At 42.7% G+C, this 23,154-nt stretch overlaps 1 protein-coding gene across 8 annotated transcripts in view; it reads left to right on the top strand.

The window, feature by feature from the left end:
- The window catches only part of TRIO (trio Rho guanine nucleotide exchange factor), a 437,405-nt gene extending 422,912 nt beyond the window's left edge, over nucleotides 1-14,493 (top strand). For all 8 annotated transcript variants that reach the window (XM_039521968.1, XM_039521970.1, XM_039521969.1 and 5 more), the window contains 5 exons: nucleotides 657-778; nucleotides 7,983-8,061; nucleotides 8,774-8,974; nucleotides 10,445-10,583; nucleotides 12,131-14,493. In XM_039521968.1, the coding sequence (XP_039377902.1) occupies nucleotides 657-778; nucleotides 7,983-8,061; nucleotides 8,774-8,974; nucleotides 10,445-10,583; nucleotides 12,131-12,673 (1,084 nt within the window). In that variant the 3' untranslated portion in view covers nucleotides 12,674-14,493. The remainder of the gene's footprint in view (nucleotides 1-656; nucleotides 779-7,982; nucleotides 8,062-8,773; nucleotides 8,975-10,444; nucleotides 10,584-12,130) is intronic.
- Nucleotides 14,494-23,154: the final 8,661 nt, after the last annotated feature.

Consider the following 23,154-nt stretch of genomic DNA (forward strand, 5'->3'; position numbering starts at 1 on the left):
AAGCCATAGTTATTAGTACTCTATTTCATAGTCACTAAATTCACTTATTTTTGGTGACCTTTTAAAAAAAAAAATACTGAGGTGGTGATTGAATGAACTGAGAGTAGGACTAATTAAATGTTCCCTAGTCCTTTTTAAAAAAAAAAAAAAAAAAGGAAAATCCAGGGTTTTCCTGACACTAGATGGTCAAGCAAATGTTGTGGCAGAAAGTTTCATTATGTTTTAAGCAATTGGATGACAAATAGATTTGTCTCGTGGCCAGCCTGGTGATGGAATGAGAGCACAGCACTTCGGAGTGTGTGTACTGATCTCTCTGCCAGGGGAGGGCAGTATTATATGGTTCCATACGGGACTCCCTGACACAAAAGTTGCTACAAAATGGAGACTTCAGGATGGCAGGAGAAAAGGGAAATTCTTGATCTTCAGGCACCAGAGGGCTTGCGAACGGGAGACCAGTTGGCAGATGAAGATTTTGACTCTAATGTAAATCTGCAAGATGTCATTCTGAAATGCTCAGAGCTAGGATGTACCATTATTTAGTGGAGTTGGTGGGTGTGTATTGTAAGAGTGCTGAATTTGAATGTAAGATGCGTTGAGAGCCGGAGACGTCTAAATAGGACATAGAACTCCCTGATTGATTCTAATGTGTTTTGCAGTGATTTAGGAGAGGCATCCTTGAAAATCATTGGTGTGACCACAGACGACGATGGTATCTATACCTGTATAGCTGCAAACGATATGGGTTCGGTTTCATCTTCAGCCAGTCTTCGAGTTTTAGGTAGGTTTATCTCTTAGCCTCTTTTCATCTGATAACATTACCAGCAATCTTGGGTATCATAGGATGGGTATCCATTACCCACAGTATGTAGAAAACCATGCCCTCTGAGTCTGTGAAATTTAAAAGTGATTTATGTCAATCCTTTTCACGGGACATGTGCCATTATGTGTGAAAGAAACTGTAGAATCGAATGAAGTAAAAATCGTAAATGAATCAAACTGTACCATAGAAAATCTATGGATAGAAATTCCATGCTCTAATAATAAGAATATAGCGGTAGGGATATATTACTGACCACCTGACCAGGATGGTGATAGTGACTGTGAAATGCTCAGGTAGATTAGAGAGGCTATTGAAATAAAAAATTCAATAATAATGGGGGATTTCAATTATCTCCATATTGACTGGGTACATGTCACCTCAGGACAGGATGCAGAGATAAAGTTTCTTGATACCTTAAATGACTGCTTCTTGGAGCAGCTGGTCCTGGAATTCAACAGAGGAGAGGCAATTCTTGATCTAGTCCTGAGTGGAGCCCAGGATCTGGTCCAAGAGGTGAATACCGCTTGGTAATAGTGACCATAGTATAATTAAATTTAATATCCCTGTGACAGGAAAAACACCACAGCAGCCCAACACTGTAGCATTTAATTTCAGAAAGGGGAACTACACAAAACTGAAGGTACACTGCCAAAAGTAAAATCTCTGCAAGCTGCATGGAAACTTTTTAAAGACCCCGTAATAGAGGCTCAACTTAAATGTATACCCCAAGTTAAAAAACATAGAGAACCAAAAGAGTCACTGTGGCTAAACAACAAAGCAAAAGAAGCAGTGAGAGGCAAAAAGGCACCCTTTAAAAAGTGGAAGTTAAATCCTAGTGAGGAAAATAGAAAGGAGCATAAACACTGGCAAATGAAGTATAAAAATACAATTAGGAAGACCAAAAAAGAATTTGAGGAACAGTTAGCCAAAGACTCAAAAAGTAATAGCAAATTTTTTTTTAAGTACATCAGAAGCAGGAAGCCTGGTAAACAACCAATGGGGCCACTGGAAAATCAGGGTGCTAAAGGAGCACTCAAGGATGATAAGGCCATTGCGGAGAAACTAAATGAATTCTTTGCACCGGTTTTCACGGCTGAGGATGCGAGGGAGATTCCCAAACCTGAGCCATTCTTTTTAGGTGATAGATCTGAGGAACTGTCCTAGATTGAGGTATCATTAGAGGAGGTTTTGGAACAAATTGATAAATTATACTGTATTAAGTCACCAGGACCAGATGGCATTCACCCAAGAGCTCTGAAGGAACTCAAAAGTGAAAATGCAGAACTTCTAACTGTAGTCTGTAACCTATCATTTAAATCAGCCTCTGTACCAGATGACTGAAGGATAGCTAATGTGACACCAATTTTTAAAAAGGGCTCCAGAGGTGATCCCGGCAATTACAGGCGTGTAAGCCTGACTTCAGTACCAGGCAAACTGGTTGAAACTATAATAAAGAATAATATTGTCAGACATATAGATTAACATAATTTGTTGAGGAAGAGTCAACGTGGCTTTAGTAAAGGGAAATCATGTCTTACTAATCTACTAGAATTCTTTGAGGGGGTCAACAAGCATGTGGACCAAGGGGATCCAGTGGATATAGTGTACTTAGATTTTCAGAAAGCCTTTGACAAGGTCCCTCACCAAAGGCTCTTATGAAAAGTAAGTTGCCACGGGATAAGAGGGAAGGTGTTCTCCTGGATTGGTAACTGGTTAAAAGATAGGAAACAAAGGGTAGGTATAAATGGTCAGTTTTCAGAATGGAGAGAGGTAAATAGTGGTGTCTCCCAGGGGTCTGTTCTGGGACCAGTCCTATTCAACATATTCATAAATGATCTGGAAAAAGGGGTAAACAGTGAGGTGGCAACGTTTGCAGATGATACAAAACTACTAAAGATAGTTAAGACCCAGGCAGACAGCGAAGAGCTACAAAAGGATCTCTCAAAACTGGGTAACTGGGCAACAAAATGGCAGATGAAATTTAATGTTGATAAATGCAAAGTAATGCACGTTGGAAAGCAAAATCCCAACTATACATATAAAATGATGGGGTCTAAATTAGCTGTTACCACTCAAGAAAGAGATTGTGGGGTCATTGTGGATAGTTCTCTGAAAACATCCTGTCAATGTGCAGTGGCAGTCAAAAAAGTGAACAGAATGCTGGGAATAATTAAGAAAGGGATAGATAATAGGACAGAAAATATGTTGCCTCTGTATAAATCCATGGTACATCCACATCTTGAATACTGTGTGCAGATGTGGTTGCCCCATCTCAAAAAAGATATATTGGAATTGGAAAAGGTTCAGAGAAGGGCAGCAGAAATTATTAGGTGTATGGAACAGTTTCCATATGAGGAGAGAGTAATAAGACTGGGACTTTTCAGCTTGGAAAAGAGAGAGCTAAGGGGAGATATCATTTGAGGTCTATAAAACTATGACTGGTGTAGAGAAAGTAGATAAGGAAGTGTTGTTTCTCATAACAAGAACTAGGGGTCGCCAAATGAAATGACTAGGCAGCATGTTTAAAACAAACAAAAAGAAGTATTTCTTCACACAACGCACAGTCAACCTGTGGAACTCCTTGCCAGAGGATGTTGTGAAGGCCAAGACCATGACAGGGTTAAAAAAATAGATAAATTCATGGAGGATAGGTCCATCAGTAGCTATTAGCCAGGATGGGCAGGGATGGTGTCCCTAGCCTCTGTTTGCCAGAAGCTGGGAATGAGCAACAGGGAATGGATCACTTGATGATTACCTGTTCTGTTCATTCCCTCAGGGGCACCTGGCACTGGCCATTGTTAGAAGACAGGATATTGGGCTAGATGGACCTTTGATCTGACTCAGTAGGGCCATTCTTATATTCCTTCGCCAGTTGCCTCAGCAAGGCTGGACAGATTTCAGAAATGAACTAGTTTGGGGCACCCACAGATAGTAATCCTGTGTGGGGAGAGTTCAGTTTACTCGTTACTTGGGTGGCTCCCAGCTTGGCCCAGTGAGTCAGGAATCCTGTAGTGATTTTCTTGTCACAGTTGGCAGTCACAGTGGCTACCAATAGCAGCTGAGATTTGTATTGAAATCACATTTTTTATGTCTGTATTCTTAATGCTGTTTTTGGGGAAAAAAAGTCTTCTCAGAATTTCTCAAACCCACAAGAGATCAAACACTAGTGACATGTCCCCTTCAAACTCTTTTTCAAAGCTCTTTCACTCTAAACAGGGAAGTCCAAATGCTTAGTGGCACATATTTCTTCATCTCCCTGTTTCTCAGATCCAAAAACCACACAATCCTCCTACTGGGCCCGTCTAACACTTTAAAGCTGTATCTTACTTCAGGATCTGAAATAAAGCAGATTTTGTAAAACATGTATGTGGGGGAATAAAGGAACACTAGCAATGTAAAAATGGCTGCTTTACTTGAGGATCTTTTACCAACTAGCTACATGTCACTGTTTAAGATGAGAATATTTTTTCTGGTTTGTTTTCTTTCTGCTTTTAACAGCATATACATAACAGTTTCAGTGTTTTGCTAATATAATTCCCTTTTTTTAAAATGGGTCTTCTACCCAGCAGTGGGGAAGCAACAGAATTTTTAAAAACATGAAAAATTAAGTAAGGTGGTAAAACAAAAATTGGTAGGTGATTTGGGCAGGTGATGTACCTGAAACTACTTCAGTCATTTTTTTAAATTGTCACGGTCATGTTTTGTCATTGATTTGGATTAATGCACACCTCTATAGATGCACATTCTGTGCTCTGTCCATTCCATAAAATAAAACACAAAATGAAATACAACAAAGGACTGCTCATCCTACCCTTGACACATGTGCCAGCCAATATGGGGACTATAAAATAGACTCGAGCTTCCCAAAAGCCTGTGAGAAAAAAAAGATGAATTTTGTAGTGTCTGGAAGCTTAAGTTTAGGCTCTGAACAGGGGTGAAAGTAACTTAAAGGATTTACCGATACTCTGGAGTCCTTAGGATGGGGCAGGGCCTCAACCAGAAGAGGTGGGGCCTTTACATCCCCAGGCACTTTAAATCAGGATTTAAAGGGCCCGGGGCTGGGGCTGTGGTAGCAGCAGCTGGGAGCCCTGGGCCCTTTAAATCACCATCGGAGCAGGCCCCAGCCTCTGGCAGAGCTTTAAAGGGCCCAGGGCTGCACTGCAGTAGCAGCAGCTGGGAGCCCCTGGCCCTTTAAATCACTGCCAGAGCCCCACCACCACTACCCTAGGGCTCCAGCAGCAGGGCTCAGGCGGTGATTTAAAGGGCCCCGGAGGGTAGTGGCAGTGAAAGTCCCGAGCCCTTTAAATCGCCACCTGAGCTGCGCTGTGGGAGCCCCGGGGTAGCAGCGGCAGCTGGGGGCTCAGGCGGTGATTTAAAGGGCCCGGGGCTCTGGCTGCCACTACCACCCCGGGCCCTTTAAATCATCCCTGGAGCCCTGCTGCCGAAGCCCTGGGGTAGCGGCAGCGGTGCTCCGGCTGCAAGTTAAAGGGCCTGGGGCAGTAGTGGCAGCCCTGGCCCTTTAAATCGCTGCCTGATCCCCTCCACCGCTACCCCAGGGCTCTGGGGATGATTTAAAGGGCCCGGGGCAGTAGCTGCAGCAGGCACCCGGGCCCTTTAAATTGCTGCCCGAGACTCTCTGCTGCTTCCCAGGGCTCTGGCAGCAGGGCTCTGGTGGCAATTTAAAGGGCCTGGGGCTCCAGTGGCTGCTGGGAGCCCCAGGCCCTTTAAATTGCTGCCAGGGAAGCTGATCCACCCTGGTACGGCGCACCAACTTACTTTCACCTCTGGTTCTGAAATAAGTGACCACTTAGATAGCCAAGTCTCAAACCATTTAGGGTTTTATAGGCAACACCACCACCACTCTGAATTCTGCTCTGAATTGTATTGGCAACCAATGCAGATCCCATAACGTGTGCTCCTGTTACATAACTCCTTTCAATAAACCAGTCAAGGCATTCTGCACTAGCTTCAGAATTGAAATAGTTTGTGTATGTAGCCCAATGTTGAGCGTATTGCAGCAGCCTGGTTTTGAGGTGATAATGAGGTGGGCATAGTTGAGGCAGGCTAGTTCCTCACTGGAAAGGAAAGTCCTGCTTTTCTCACTAGGACTCTTGTCCATAGTTAAGGCTACATTTAGTCATTCGTATTTTTAGTAAAAGTCATGGGCAGTAAACAAAAATTCACAGCCCATGACCTGTCCATGACTTGTACTATATACCCCTGACTAAATCTTGGGAGTGCTGCGGGTGCTCGGGTGGAGCAGCCCGGGACCCCCGCTGGTGCTAAGCGGGATGGGGGGTTGGCAGGCTCCCTGTCCGGCTTCTCAGAAGCGGCAACATGTCCCTAAGCAACTTGCTCCATACACTGCCAGCTCCACAGCTCCCATTGGCTGGGAACTGCGGCCAATGGGAGCTGCGGGGGCGGAGGCAGCGCGTGGAGCTAGGAGCTGATGGAGGGACATGTTGCTGCTTCTTGGAAGTTCCCCCAAGGTAAGCGCTGCCTAGAGCCCTCACCCCCTCCCATGCCCCATCCCTTATCCCCCTCCTGAACTCCTCCTGCTGCTGCTGGGGGGAGGAAGGGGATGGTGGCCCGAGACTGCCCCAGTAGCAGATGGTGCAGCTGGCCCAAGGGTTGCCTGAGCTGCTCGGGCAGCCCTGGAGCCAGCTGCACCAGCCGCTCAGAAGTCACGGAAAGTCACAGAACCCATGTTTGGTACTTGGGCATGATGGAGGAGCCTGGGATCTAACAACACACCCAAGTTACATACCTGCATTTACAAATGGCAGTTGCACTCCTTTAATAAAGGACTCCAATATACGTCCCACCTATTCTTCTGGCTGCTGCTTCAAACCCACCACGCTTATGTCACACTTGTGCAAATAAGTCACAGCCAGCTAGCCCTTATCTAAGCTTGAAATTATATATTAAAAAGGTTTTACTCCACTGTTCTGTCAGCATACTTGAGTGCACTGCAGCCAATGTTGCCTCACTCATGCTTCCAGCCACTTCATTTGCAATTCATGTATGGGAATGCATCCTCAGCACAGAGGAATGATAGCCCACAGTTAGCTTCTGGGCTCTTGGAGAGATGAAAACAGAGCCACTCAAGAACTATTCCACTCGCCCCTGCCTGGATCTGTAAGCCAATAAAAGAAGCTTCATAAGCAATGGTATCAAAAGCTGATGCAGATTAAAAAAAAATCAGTGTAGAAACGTCATCCATTTATTTACAGTTAAAATAAAATAATCAGAAATTGCACTGGTTGCACTACCTATCCCACGGTTGCACTAGCAATCCTGCACTGTGGTGTAATCAGGGTCAAGGAAATCTTAGAACTCAAGGAACTGCTAGTGTCCCTGCCACAACTTTCTTGATGACCTTGCCCAAAAATGGGAGATTGGATACCAGTCGACAGTAAGCCAGATGGCAACATCAAGCGTTGGTTTCTGGACCATTAGCCTCACAGTGACAGCCAGCATCCCTACTCCTCAGCTCCTTGAAGGGAAATGCTGACAGTTTCAATAAACAGGGGCTCAGAGCCTCTCCCCATTACGCTTCACCAGCCCATAAAGACAAGATTCCAACTCCTAGATTGTAGGACAGAGCACATGTATTTCTGCAGGGCCACAGCATGTGACCTTAAAATCTGTCACAGTTCTTCAGACTCATGTGAGACTTCAGTCACCAGCCCTGTAGCCAACTTCTTGCATCATCTTTTTCAGGTTACTTATGTGATGACCTGTAGGACAAAGCCAGAGGAGAAGGGCATTTACAGGCCATTAGAATATTATTTTTTTCTCCATTATGAAAATGAAGTCCTACCAAACCATCACGAGTGGTCAATGAGAAGAGCAACCTTATCCCTCAAGGGTGCCTGAAAATCACTGACACCACATAAACAGGCCTGTTGCCCTTCCAGGATATATGCATCCCAATTTCAAACCAAAAAAGACAATGGTCAGTCCGTGATGGAGGAGTATTCATCCTTCCAAAATCCACTCCCAAATAATGCATGATTTCCAGAGTTTGTCCAGCCTACAGCCACCTGAAACAGTCCCATGGTTATCATGGCAGTTGTGAAATTCTGAGGAGTATCCCTTTTTAATATGGTGGAAAATATTTTTTTGTACTAGAAATAATTCTACTTGTCTTTCCTTTAAGGTCCTGGAAGTGATGGGATCATGGTAATCTGGAAAGACAACTTTGATTCCGTGTACAGTGAAGTGGCTGAACTTGGCAGGTATGACTTACTCATGCCATTTCACTGTGGAGGTTGGAAAGTTCAGCCAGTGTGTATGTTAGTTTCTGAAGGGTGGAAGACAAATGTCAAAATATGACATTGGTTCAGATTATTTCTTTATGAAATCTTCTTGAAATTTACAATTATTTCTCACAATGATCAATTGTTGGAGTCAAAAACAGAACACAGAATTGCTCACCCTGTGAAGAAAAAGTAACATAATGCTAAAATTCTGCCATAACTAAATGATGTAGCTTAAATACAAAAGCATTTTGTTTATGCTGAAACTTTACTCATGGCCTAAATTAGAGGGTGTATGCACTGCATGTGTTTTATGAAAAATTGTGCAAGTTCTCCAAATGATTGTACATAAGTGCTCCATAAGATTGTACAGCACTACCTTAGTTAAGTATCTTAGTCTTTCCAACAAAATCCATTTGCATTACTTAGTCGTAGTACCCTAGAAAACAGATAAAATTCTGATTTTACTTTTCTGGAAATTTAAAAGGATTTTTGGTAACAGCTAATTAGTTATCAAGAACAGTTTGCTAGACTATTAATATGAAACGTCTTTGAATGTAGTCAAACTACTCTACTCTACTCATGTCCTATTGGACATAGCCATAACATTTGTCCTAATACAATTGTGTACAGTTTCTGGCTCTTTAGTACTGCCCTCAGCCAATTCTTTTCCTTTTTAATTGTTTTTCAGGGGCAGGTTTTCTGTTGTTAAGAAATGTGATCAGAAGGGAACCAAGCGAGCAGTGGCCACTAAGTTTGTGAACAAGAAGTTGATGAAACGAGACCAGGTTACCCATGAACTCGGAATCATGCAGAATCTCCAGCATCCCCAGCTCATTGGCCTTCTAGATACCTTTGAGACTTCCACCAGCTACATCTTAGTATTAGAGATGTGTGTGGGCTCTAAGTAACATTGTTATGTATATGTGTAATCTTTATGCAACTGATTTCTTATGCCTGGGTATTGTAGTAGTTTGTGAATTATTTTGGAGAAGTTTAGGATTTCACAGAACTTCTAACGTGCTTACATAAAGTCCTGGAGCTCTCACATTCTGTTTTTAGAGATGGCAATACTGAAATATTCTGCTTGTCCCTAATGGAAAGCAGAGGCCCTGGCTGTTCACAAGAACCAATTCCCCTAAGTAATATCTCCTGTAAACAAGTTTGCATTGGAAGGGTTTGGTAAGGAGGGGACAGGAGGAACATTGCAATGCAGAACTGACCCTCTTAACAGCCTCCCTCTGAAATTATGTAAGTGGCTTTGGATGTGGTGAGAATAGGAGTGAGATGTGGATGGAGTAAATGTTCTAAAATGCTGATGTGCCTGGACTTCTCATCTCCTCTCCATGTGTTGTTGTTCTCTTCCTGAAGCTGCAGTCTACACAGTTCAATATAAAAGCTGTACTGGGTGGTAGAAGAAGAAGTTCTTCCATAGCATCCTAATTAGGTCAACAATTCCATGCTTCCCTGTTCAGCACCCCTCCACCCTCCTTCTCATGCTCATAAGGTTTTTTCTTCTGTATAAATGCAGCACAAGCACTAAAGGTTCCATGTGTACGTATGTTGACACACTGTTCAAAGTGGTTCAAAATGCATGTTCTCCACATGTCTAACATGAACATGGTGCTTAAGACTTTCAGAAGAGACTAATGGTTTTAGGTGCTTCAGCAGTTTATGAAAATCAGGCATCTTAAATGTTAGTGGCTCAGACTGGACACCAAAAATGGAGGCACCATAATATTTTTATTACATTGTTGTGAGCTGCTTTCTGGGTTATCTTTAAGGTCTCTGTAGTAGAAAGTCAGTAGATTTAAAACTGTGCGAAATACATCAGGTGTCTTCAGTACTTAAACTGGAATTGGGATTTGCTGTGTTGCCCCAGTATAGTTTCAGTTGAATAAAACCATCCGTTCTAGAGCAGTGTTCTTGCACTGCCTGTATTCTACTAGTATTTTTTTAAATTCACAATCTAAGGAATGTACACATCAAAAATAACTAGTGTTGTGCAGTTTTATAGCATTTCTTTTATCTGGCAAAAATACTGCCTTTCCTTCTTTAGTGGTCCCCTTCTAAAATATGTTTCAGAATCGTAATCTTCACTTAACGGTGCTACATGATTAATGCAGACAGATTAATCCCAAGGGGCCTAGAATTTGTCATTTGACTTCAAGAAAAGTAAAGATTAAACTCCTAATGAGTAATGGGAGCCAGGGTTCACAAATAGTGAATTAATTGATGCTGTTGGTGAAGATAAGGACAGTTTAACTTGAAAATGCTTTTGAAACTTTAAAATGAGCAGATATATTTTTAAAACGTTGCTATTTTAGTGTTGAAATGAAATGTAACTCTTGTACTTCAATAGGGCTGACCAGGGTCGCCTTCTAGACTGTGTTGTGCGATGGGGAAACCTCACTGAAGGGAAGATCAGGCTTTATCTGGGAGAGATTCTGGAAGCTGTGCAGTATCTTCACAACTGCAGAATAGCACACCTGGACCTAAAGGTGAGGTGCAGATGGGACTCCTGGAGTGTTACCAGAAGAGATTGCGAATTCTGGGGTGCAGCTGCATGCTACAGACAATCTGGGGTCTTCTAGCAATGGTTTCCTAGAATGGCCATTGAGAGCCATGCAACCTTTGCCTTGAGCCATGGAATGCTCCATCCAAGGTTACATGAAGTGGTGGGAATTGCTCCCCTGCCCATGCACCCCAAACTAATTTCTGTCACTGAAGCAGAAAGTCTTAACTTCCTCTGCATCTTCCTATTTTGCTTGTTAGCTGTTCGTGTTCGCCTTTGTTAGATTTTGTGTAATGCACTGTTGATTTGTTTGCGTGGTTTTTGCCTGGGGAATTTGCTCTGTAGATCATTTTCTCCACTTGAAACAATAGAATCTATTGTGCAAATTGGGTTCAAGGATTGCTCTTCTTGTGGCTCCAAATTCTCCTTTTCTATTTTTTATACTCTGTCTGAGGTGCTTGGGTGAAGGGCTTCTGCTGGATCCTTGTTCCATCCATCTGGGTCTCACTGTTTGTATCTGATCGATTTTGATGGAAAAAGTCTTGAGGGTTTCAAGATGGATTTAAAATTTGTTACTGGCCCTTCCTCCCACCCAGTCTTGGTTTAGATGGGGAAATCCGGTGCCAAGAGATCCTCTGTGCAAGCAGGGTCTGTTAGGCAGCAAGGGGCCTTGGAGTCAGTTCTGCAGATTTCATTCTTGATATGAAAAGAAGAGTTAAAAAGAGGCAGTACCATCATGCCCCAGAGTCCCACTCATCTTCAAAAAAATTAATTAAAAAAATGGGCTTGATCTATGGCTGTTGTGAACCCAAAACGTCAGAGCTTTCTGGTTGTTTCTGGGTTTGTATGGCATGTATACAGCAGCTGAATTCAAGAGTGGGGGGTCTACTTGAAATCCAGTTACAGGTAAGTAACTTTTTTCTTTAATTCAAAATACAATAAAGATTCCACCTTCCCTCATTGCTTTTAGGAGGTGCTTGTAAGAGTTCCTGTGGTTTCCACAGAGTGGCTCTAAAAGACTGATTTTAAACTTCAGCTCAGTTCAACTGCTTCTATATTGTAAAATAAATGGCAACCCAAGGACATGTAAATGTTAAAGGACTCTTTTATGTTGGAAAAAAAATCTTTAACTTGCTGCTCCAGTCTTCAAATATGTGCTATTTATTGTTTTTCTGTGTCAGAAGGCAAGTAGTCAATGAGTGTTATATACAGGGTTCCAGTTTTTCTGTGGAGCTCTGCAGAACTCTTGTGAGTTTTTGCCAACTTAGGCAGGACTGTGTCATGACTGTGTGAGAACCTAAAACTTGATGATCACATGTTGCAAGATGCTGCAGACTGTTGCAGGATTGTTTGAAGAGCTTGATAGAATGGTGTAGGAGCTTTGTGGAGCTAACCATGGTAACCCACTAGCTTGTAAATGTTTGCTGTGCTCACCAACTGACCCTGCTGTTTGGGAAGCAGTAAACTAGGGCTTTAGATGTGTGCTAGACTTATTCGAAAAATGGATATGATTTTTCTCTTTGTATTTTCTAGCCTGAAAACATTCTGGTGGATCAGAGCTCAGCTAAGCCAACAATAAAACTGGCTGACTTTGGAGATGCCGTCCAGCTCAATAGCACCTATTATATCCACCAGTTACTTGGGAACCCAGAGTTTGCAGCTCCTGAAATTATCCTCGGAAATCCTGTCTCCCTCACCTCAGATGTTTGGAGCATTGGAGTGCTCACATATGTCCTTCTCAGTGGCGTCTCTCCTTTCCTGGATGAAAGTGTAGAGGAAACTTGCCTGAATATTTGCCGCTTAGACTTTAGTTTCCCAGATGACTACTTCAAAGGAGTTAGCCAAAAGGCCAAAGATTTTGTATGTTTCTTACTTCAGGATGACCCAGCTAAGCGTCCTTCTGCTGCATTGGCCCTTCAAGAGCAATGGCTGCAGCTGGGGAATAGCAAAAATGTTGACAGCATTGACATATCCAGACTGACTTCGTTCATTGAGCGGCGAAAACACCAGAATGATGTTCGACCCATTCGTAGCATTAAAAACTTCTTACAGAGCAGACTCTTGCCAAGAGTTTGACCTCGCTTGAAATTCTCTCTCATTCTCTTTCACCTGCCAATCAGACTGGAGATAGAAATCTCCGGCAATCAGCTGATGACTTGAATTTTGGAGAAAAAAAACAAATGGAGCCAATCAGCTGCTAGAATGTTTGTGTGAAAATGCATTCCAAGTAAACCTGCACACTTGGGACTAGCAATGCAAACTACGCTGAGGTGGAGGCCTATAGCATTGTACTCTGTGAAAGGCAGTCAAGAGCGTTACAGTAACAGTATTTTATTCAGGTTTCTGCAAAAAAACAAAAAAAAACACTTTTTTAAAAAAACAGATGAATAGAATTTTGCAAATGAACTGATCTATCATTTTCAAGATTTGTTCAAGGAAATAGATGCCTATGTTCAAAGCACTGGTATTAACGAACAAAGACAAATATCAAATCACACCTGGAGAAGACTCACCACATTGGCTGCCCATTGATATGGCCTCCATTGATGTCCGTTTTTCACTTGGTCCTAGAGCTTTCCAGTTGCCTCACCTGTATGTATCTCACATAGCAGTGCACTGAGATCAGACTCTGCTTTTAAGTGCATCCAACCTCAAAATTTTTGCATACAAATAGAATGAAACGTTTTGCTCTGATAAAATGTAGGCCTTACTTGTATATAGACTGTTACCTGCCTTCGAGCTGTAATTTTTCTTCCCCTCTCCCTCCTCCCTAAATGGTGGTATACCACTGTGCGGGTCTTCAGTTCAGGTCAGCCCTCGCTGTCCCATTCGAAAAGGACTTTGGGTTGGTGCCCAGCCTGCCAATCTGATTGTTGAGCAGTATACAGCAGGATGAAAATACTGTAAATGCACTCATTGGGGATTTTGTTTGATTTCATATCATGTGCAATGTTGTGGCTTTAACATTTTATGCAACTATTTATGAGGACCTCTGTTGTAACTGTAATAAATATATAGAAAAAGCACATACTTAGTACGGCGAGCTTTATGGTTTTGTTTGTGTGTTTGGGGTTTCTGGGCAGGTGAGGGAGGGAATATTGTATCACACTGTTGTTATTAGTTTAAGATGAGATTTTAGCTAACAACTTAGTAAAGAATCTAGTGAGTTTTAAGGATTGTAAATAAATAAATTAGATATTCATAACCCAGATCACAAACTGGATAAGAAATAGGGTGACATTTTTTAAAAATTTATTATTATATTATTCAAAATGCCAAAGTATTACTTTCCCTTAATCAGTCTCAACATTTACTACTTTTTAGAATTTTCAAATCTGCGTTTACTGCTTTCTGTACAATAACTGAATGAATTTTTTGCTCTTTGGTGAAGAAATACATCCAAGCAGTAGTGGTTGTAAGACCTGACACGTAATGTAATTGTGTCTTATGTAACTGTTTTTAAGATTGTGGTAATATTAACATGTGATGAAATATTTAAAAAGACAGATGGTTTTCTGTGCATCAAGGAGTTCACATGGATGTGTTGTCGTCTATGTTTCTCTGTGCAAAATGCCATGTTTAAATAAGGAAACTAAGCCTGCAACCCACACTAGTTAGATATATGGGTCTTAAGCCATAAACTGGCTTTGGTTAGTTTTAAGCTTTGCCGCTTCCATTGTATTCTATTTATTCCTTTTTGTTTGTTTTTTGTTTGTTTTGTAAAGTTGTACAGAAACTTTTTAAAAGAAAATTGAATTCAAAACTGGATGTGTATTCGTACCAACCTCATAACATCTTGTTCGTGTTTATTTTCCTCTATTATTTCAGTTAAATTTTTACTTTATTTTGCATGTATATTTCTTTGTACAGTGACGTTATGTGTTTAAACAGTATGATGTGATGTAAATATTTTATTTTGCCATCAGTTATTTTAAAAAAAAATTAAACATATTTGACATATTTGTCTGATCTCTCTTGTTTTAAGACCTTATGATCTAGGTCTTCCTATATTTCAGTGGTGGTCTGCACTGAAGCTATGGCAATAGTTCACTGCTATAGAATGATATTTAAATTGCCTATTTTAAAAGCCGGGAGTATGCCTCACAAAATACCGTTTGCCCTTACTTATAGGCGTTGAGTGCTTTGCGGTACCCTAGTCTTCCTACGTGATTGGATAATTTGATTAGCTACCTTTCTGGGACCTGTTTGTCACTGCATTGTACACCTTTAGAGCAACTGTGGATACAACAGTTGCAGCCAGACTTCACCCAATTAAAGGCCATGTTGCCAATTTATCAAGAAACCAAAGAACCAAAACGAAATCATATAAAATCTGGAACATGCTACCCATGAGGAAAAATCATTTTCATCTAAGGATGGTTTCATTATTGCTGATATAACTCCATCTAGATCCTTCAAGGGATTCAGGTAGAAAGCTTTTGAATATGTACATTTCTTGTCCTTACCTTAGTTGCAATTCAAAGATGAATTTAAAGGTCAGTAACTCATTATGTTGCACTCCTGCATATCAGTGCACTGAATTCCTGATTTTCAGGATTGTCTATTGTCCAGCTTCAAAAACCAGTTGTTTCTCTCTCTTCCCTGCACCCACTTCCCTTCCCCGCACAATTTGCCATGGAAATCCCAGAGATAAAAATACAGACTATTCAGAGATCTATCTGAAAGGGCAAACAGCCTGAAGTCTCCTCTATGGTATGAAAATGAAATACCCCATCCCAACCTGTTGTTTCTATTAGAAACGCTCAAGCTCCTTGCTGCTCTGTGATTACGCATCTGCCCCTTTTCTTGTTGAGCAGGAAAATGGATTAGGCCTGGCAATAAACCCCAATGGGGCAGATGATTAACCCGAGTATGTGTAGACATTACTCACCTGGTGGGTTTCAGTGACAAAAATCTGTTCCTTTAAATTAATATTAGTGGCAGAGATTTTGTGGATGCACGTGTCCTGCTCTGGGACTCTGCACAAGTTTGGGTGCTCAGGATTTTTTTTTTTTACAAAGAGAACATTCGTTTGTACCCCAATCCCCTGCGCACTTTGAAGGCTGAGCACTCCAAGAGGGTTGTTTTAAGGCTATTCAGTAGGAATTTTCAGATGTGCTCAGAGGTCCCCCAGGCACACATTTACCCAAGTTTTGCAGTCAGAGGTGTGATTACAGCAGGAGTAGACGTGATCTAGCTAGCTCGAATAACAAAAGCTGTGAAGCCAATGCAGCATGGCCTGTACAAGCCCGGGTCCTGAACTCAAGTGCGCACTGCTGCGGTTTCACTGCTATTGTTATTGGAACTAACTAGATCAAAGCTATGTTGGGTATGACTATGCTTGTTGCAGGCAGACCTCTGATTACAGTGCAGATGCACCCTTGATCCCAAAGTAGCACAATTAGGCCCACAGGGGCAAGTTAAGCCACTTAGACACCAGCACTCATTGGCTGGTTTGCACACAACATGCCTGGAAATAGCCCACTGCAACCTGACTTAAAGGGAAAAAGGCCAAGAGTTTGGATGAGAGCAGCTAATATGGGGCTTACGGTCTAGGGCAGTGGTTCTCAAAGCCAGTCTGCCACTTGTTCAGGAAAAGCCCCTGACGGGACGAGACAGTTTGTTTACTTGCTGGGTCCGCAGGTTTGGCCGATCACGGCTCCCACTGGTCGCAGTTGGCCGCTCCAGGCCAATGGGGGCTGCTGGAAGCGGCGTAGGCCAAGGGATGTGCTGGCCGGGAACAGGGGTCTGGAAGGAGGTGCACTTTGAGGTTTCCATTTCTGAGTAGGTGCCGTACCAACCTCTGGCTATAGGCATGACCTCTAGGTGTATTTTGACAGAAAGGAGGAGGTAGGCAAGACTTCCTCGGCATAGAAACGGTGGAGTGCCATTACTTTCTGAACACAATTTGTGAGCCTGTGGGACCTTCCTTGACTTCACTGAGGCACATTGAGTCTGTGCCTCGGGACTACATCTTTAAAGTCTTCATCTTTGTGATAAGCCGCAGGGATAAAAACGTTGTGAACCCATCAAATGAAGGTGGTGAGGAGGGAGGTGCTGGTGGCACAATTGTAGGAAGGGAATAACAAAAACAGCTGGCTGGAGGGAGGTCAAGCACCACAGCCAGCAGATCCCAGGCAGCAGTCCATCAGAGAGAGGCAGACAGCCAATCACTTTCCTAGTGAGTGAAAAATGAGTAGCAGGCATGGTACTATGCTGCTCTGTGGTGAGTGCAGGATGATGTGGCATTGAGTGAGTCCAGTTAATGGGAAGCCAATGCCAGGGGAAGGCAGCAATGGTATTAAAGTGAAGTCAGTTGCTGCTGTTTTATGGATGGGTGCGAAAAAAGAACTCCGTTTTGAATTTCTATCGGTTGTGGCGGTGGTGGAACTAGTGAGATGCCCCTCCCTTCCATCATCTCCAGTCCAGGAAGTGATCTAAGCCTCACATACTTTTCTTGTATATGTAGAGTAATGGAAGCCCCTGAGTAACTTTTATACTTAATATTCATTATTAACTTACCTATTACAGGGAAGGGGTTGAGTTTAGGGGTAAGCATATGGGTGTAGGATTCTGTATTTGCCCAGACCAAGAGTTTTGCCAAAGCTACTGCTCCAACCCTTAGGTAAATAGCACCGGCATAACTTCTGAATGAACCTGCACTGCAGCTAAGGTAAGGAGTGTCTGATGAACGGTTACCAACCTGTAGAGAGAGGTTCTCGACCTTGGAGCAGTAACCAGGAGACACAACTCATCCTGCTCTTCCCATCTTTTTAAAGGGGAAGTGGCTTGCATCCAGGTGGGAGAGGGGCTCAGTAGAGAGAAGGGTTGAGAACCACTGCTGGTGGCAAACACTTGCTGTCAGTATTCTGAGGGGGTTGACAATGTCAGCAGCCCCCCAAATGCCAATAAGTACAAAATAAAGGCTCTGATTCCCACCATCCCCATGCACACACACTGGATCTCCATGTGTGGACTCGAACACCTTTCCAGTGTCCCACCTGAAGTCTGCCCACTCAGATCCCTTTGAGCACCAGGATCCAAGTGTATTCAAGTATTTGGTCAGATTTTATGACTACCTGATAAATAGCGGATTTATCCAACCTCTCCCTGGGGATCTCTAAAATGCAATTGTCTGCCGATTACTTTTGTATGATTGTAAATTAGTAGGACAGCCTGACTGGCCTTAGCCAGCTGCATCCAGCACTCCTGAGATGGGGAGGGGGTAAAGTTGCTGCAATGAGCTTGTGAGGTCGTAAGCAGGATGAGAGAGAGATGGTGAGGATCACACATCCCTGCCTGTGGGGGTGAGGGAGGAGGATGTCAACTTGGGGGATATTCTCAGAGGCACAAATAGTAGCTGCCTAACTCATGTTGAAAGTCTGAGTGGGTAGAGCATCTCGCTGATGTTTTGTGTCCGAAAATCATCTCTCCCTTGTATTTCTAGACAAAGTAATAATCCTAAGGGAGATGGGACCTGGGCTGCTGAGAATGGGGTGTGGTATCCATGCTGAGAGGCACAGGCTATAAATGTCCTGCTAGTTCACAGAGGCTTTGGGATGGGAGGGTGATACAACCAAACGAAGCACAGCAGTGTAGGATAACAGAATAAACCCCTATTTGTAGTTACAAATGCCACAGGATCATCAGTGTCCATAGCAGACAAGGCTGAGATTCCATTCTGTGCTGCTGGTCTTCAGAAGGACTTCTGGGTTTGGATGATGCAATTTTGGCATAGGCAAAGAGGAAACTTTCCTGTTTATTTTTTGTGCAAATGTGATGCAACTGTCCAGTCATGGTGGTGCATGTTAAGTAATGTAAATGTTGGATTAGTGGGGAGGCTTCATCTTTACATTGTATTGTTTATTTGCATAATTTCTGAAATAAGCAAATTTAAAGGAATTTAGTCACCTTGTTTATCTTTCCTAACCCCTGCAAAATGATCCCTCTCCAGGTGCTAAACACGGCTAGAAAACGTGCAGACGTGTAATGGAAGACATTGCTAACAGGAAAACGAGGCAGATCTCTGTATTGCCTGTGAGAAGTCTCAGCAATGAGACCTCCACATCAAGAACATACAAACTAAGAGCCGGTTGAAAGAATGGGAATTTTCTCTGAAAAATCCCATCTGTTTTTGTATTGGAAAACCAAAATTCAAAAAAATTCAACCGGCTGTAAGCAAAACGCTATTTGCAAAAGTCTCTGCTTTTCAGTAGCCACAGTGGGCCAAATCCTGGTCTGATATAAATTTGGAATAATTCCACTGAAGTGCAGGAGATATGCTAGACTGAACAAATTCACATGGGGGTAGCTGGGAGCAGAGCATTGAACTGAGTTTTCAGTTCCATAGTTGAGGCAGTTGGGCTGTATTTGTAAGGAAGGGAGTTACCTTTCCCCACATTTCAGTCTGTCATATAGTGACAATTTAGTGAGAAATAGGAATTCTGTTTTCCATCACTCCAGACGTGCATGGAACATTTGCTCCCCACTGAGCAATGTCACTCAACTAACACTGCCTCTGCTTTGCATGTCTGCTCCCAGCCAACTGAATATTTCTATTTGCAGATGTTGTTTTGTTTAAATAATGAAGTGTGGGTCAACATTTTGTTAGGAGGCAGGCTATTTTTAAATCCACTCAGACCTGATATGGATGAAATGAGAGGAACCCCCTACACGCACTGTGGAATACAATGCCATTATTAAAGGTCGTCATTTTCTAAAGGTTTGTATAGAAAGAATGCCTATATGAATAAGCTACAGAATGTATGGTTCTATTTTCCATGGCTGGGGAGCATAAAGCAAGTTAGCTCAGCGGCCAATGTTTCTTCCACATCAAACTTTGAAAGAAAAGCTATTTAACATGTTACTGACTCTATTTTTGGATTATCTCAGTTAGTTTCTGGGCAGATGAGAAACCTGCCTCCTACTTGATGGCTAGATATTGGAGGCATAATATCTCTCTGCAGGTTTCTCAGGGCTATTCCATGATACAGTGTAGTATAAGTGTATGCGGCATACGATATAAACAGAGCTTCCCTTTCTCTCTTGCACTGTGGCCTAGTCAGATAAATTGTGTTGATGGTAGCACATCCAACGTCTTGTCTCTTGTCCTCATGGTTTTGCCTAAAGGAACTGATGTTAATACACAGCATAAGAGTTGCTCCAGATAATGGAAATGAAATTGGTGCCATTTCAGTGTAGAAAAGAACTACCTTTAAAGGAAGTCTTTAAACCCTGATTTGAGGACTTCAGTAACTCAGTCAGAGGTTAGGGGTCTGTTACAGGAGCGGGTGGGTGAGGTTCTGTGGCCTGCAATGTGCTGGAGGTCAGACTAGATGGTCACGATGGTCCCTTCCAGCCTTAAAGCCTATGAGTCTATGAAATATCTTTATTCGGGGTTCTATTGTGACCTTTCAAAGGTAGGAGATATTGCCTGCAGCTTGTCAGCACTTCCACGATAAACTCCACTGGAAGTAAAACAGCAAGATATTCTCTCCACCCCCGCCCCACAACATGCCCATCCTGTTGCTTCCCTGTGCACACACCTCCAAGGGTGTGCACTTTGAGCAGTGTGAGGTTGAGCCTCGCACACAGTGAAAATTTTCTCACACACACACACCCTGTGTATCTCAGGCATCCAGCAAGCATTTGGCCTGAAGCCTATAGTCACTGCTGTCATTTCTAAGCCTGCTAATGGTGGTGATGTTGTTCCAGACAGGATAATGACCTCAGCGTGTAAACCTAGCAGTATGGAGCCCCTGTGTAGAACTGTGAGCAAATGCTCTACCAGATCCCCTGCTTGACCTGCATTCGTGCACAATCACTGTAGGCTGAGATTTTTCCAAGCTGTCTCAGAGCTTTGGCTGCCCTATGTCCAAATCCTTGAGGTGGCTAAAATCTCTGCCAAAATGCTCACGTTACATATTGTCTGAATGTTAAACTTTGAGGAAAATTGTCCCAGGCACAAGGGGCCAGTTTAAAACCATTCATAACGAGATCCTTAATATAATGACAGTGGAGTGTGCTCAGCAAAGCTATCATGGTGCTTGGTCGGTAGAGGCAGCAATCTTCTTTGCCTCTTCAACTGCAGTGTCCTAGCCTTTATTTGAACAGGGGCCCATTTCTTGGCTAGGAGCATATAGGGCACAGCAGTTGTGTGGTACCTGTCTGCCACTCCTCTAGCCACAGTTTTAGGCTTCTTTCCTTTTTTAAAATCCTCAGAAATTAACCATAAAAATGATATCAATGCAGTGTTACTGTTCGGCAATAAAAAGCAGGAAACGCACAAGTCAAAGTTGAATGCAGAATCCTCTTGCACATATGCATGATTGGAATCTTTAATTCCATGAGGTTAGCCGAGATACACATGTATGAAGTTTGTAGCAAAAGGTGTATTTTCAAAAGTGTGATCACATGACTAAACATTTGCAATGTAGAAGTGCAGAGGAGCTGAATGAAGGTTAAGCATGCCATCTTAATTTTTGCATTTCCTGTCTTTTGTTTGCTTGACTGTACAACGCTGGCTATCTTTCACTATTATCATTTGCATTTGACATACATGACTTTTAACTAAATTAATGTTTCATTTTTTGTTATGTTTACACATTTGACTTTGTGCCAAATGGCTGTGTTTGCTCAAGGGGACTAAATTATTTTATTGTTGGGTGTGGTTCTTCTCTCTGTCACACGTACACATTAAGGTCTGAAGTCCACCTTGTGGAAATGTTATCTGTACAGGAAAATATTGTATTTCTTTCCCTACCATTATTACTATATGTTAATCACCAAATTAAAAAAGTTATCCTTGTGTTTTGTGTTAGACTGGCACATGAGGTGCAGTGGAGCCAAGACTGATTCTAACAACCCAGTAACAGCTCCTATGTCTTAGCTAGACAAACATATGTACACCAGCACAAGAAACAAAATTCTACTATTGAGGCTACAGCTACACTACAGCCAGGATCCATGCTCTGAGATCAATCCACTGGTGGTCGATTGAGCAGGACTAGTGAAGATCCACCAAATCGACAGTGGATCGCGCTCCAGTCAACCCCTGTACTCTACCCGCAACAAGAAGAGTAAGGTAAGTCAACGGGAGAGTTTCTCCCATCAACCCCCCGCGGTGTAGACCCCGCGGTAACTCGACCTAAGATACGTTGACTCCAGCTACGTTATTCACATAGCTGGAGTTGCGTAGTGTAGGTCGACTTACCGCAGTAGTGTAGATATAGCCTCAGTGTTTCAGACCCCAGTAGCAACAACATCAGCAGTGCACAGAGCAGCAGCCACATGTGCAGCAACAAATCCAGCAGTGCTGCGCTGTATTTTTTCCAGAAAGAAGTTCCAACATATTTGGGAGTAACTGGTATTATTTGTGGCTGTAGTCGATAATTTATACTAAATGGAGAGGGTGGCAGGAACTCCTTGCAGACCCAACTTTTGGAACCTGTTTAAGAATGTGAAGTGTATTTAGCGTCTCTGACATTCTGCAACAGGAGAAACCCTACCATGAATATTCCTCACTGTTTTAAAGCTTAGCATCTAAATTTAACAGATGTGAGAGTTGTCATTCAGTTCCTCATTCGCTTCCTGCTGTGTCTCCAATGTGTGTCGAAGACTTCCTTCCCCCACAAAAAAGTAGGCTGCAATGGACGGTCTCTGTCTTCCGCACATCTTTTCTCCGGCAATTCCTACCATGCAGTTGCGTTGTCAATATTAAAATCTGCAGAACATTGAAACCTGCAAATGTGGGGACTGTCATTTTTTAAAATATCAAAATAAACAGCACAAGGCCTAGCTGACTGATTGCATCATTCATTTTCATAATTATTTTAATAAAAGCCTCCATAATGGGATTTACTTGAAGCGGTTGTTGAATCTCCAGGTGCTGCATTGGAGTGCCACAGAGACCAGATATCTGGCAGAATCAATCCCACTTGCTTGGAGTGCACAAGGCCTTGATTATGACTCTTAAGGGCCTTGAGTAGGATACCCCCTGTGAAGTCTCAGAAGTGTAGTACAGCAATAGTGAAAGCAGAGATGGCCCCAAACTGGATTCCCCCCCCTTCTCCTGAACTTTGGGGAAAGCTTTGATCTGCCCAGAAAATTCACAGCTTGGGTCTCTGATTAAAAGGAACTGAAGAACACCAAAGGGTGCTGAGGGAACTCTTCAGTACACAATAGGAGATGATCGGCGTTTGGGCCCTATTTTTTATCATCTCCCTTTGTTTGCCTGTGGTAAAGTGACTTGCCAAGGTCACACAGGAAATATGTTGCAAAGCCCGGAACATAGCTCTGCTGAGTCCCATTCCAGTGCCTTAATCACAGAATCATTCTTCCGATCTATGTTCCTGCATACACGGACAGTTGATAGCTTAGCTCATCTTGCTGAGCTAGTAAAGGATTTTAATTTTGACCTGCAGAGTAGACCGCAGAGTCTGCTAAGAGATGGAAAAAAAATTATTAAAAAGGCCTAAAACACTTACCTCTGCAACTCAGAATAAGAGAACCACTAATTGTACATGAGGAGACTTAGATGGAGAAAAATATTCCTACAG

This window comes from Mauremys reevesii, linkage group 2 (genome assembly GCF_016161935.1).
Source record: "Mauremys reevesii isolate NIE-2019 linkage group 2, ASM1616193v1, whole genome shotgun sequence".
Classification (NCBI taxonomy): Eukaryota; Metazoa; Chordata; order Testudines; family Geoemydidae; genus Mauremys; species Mauremys reevesii.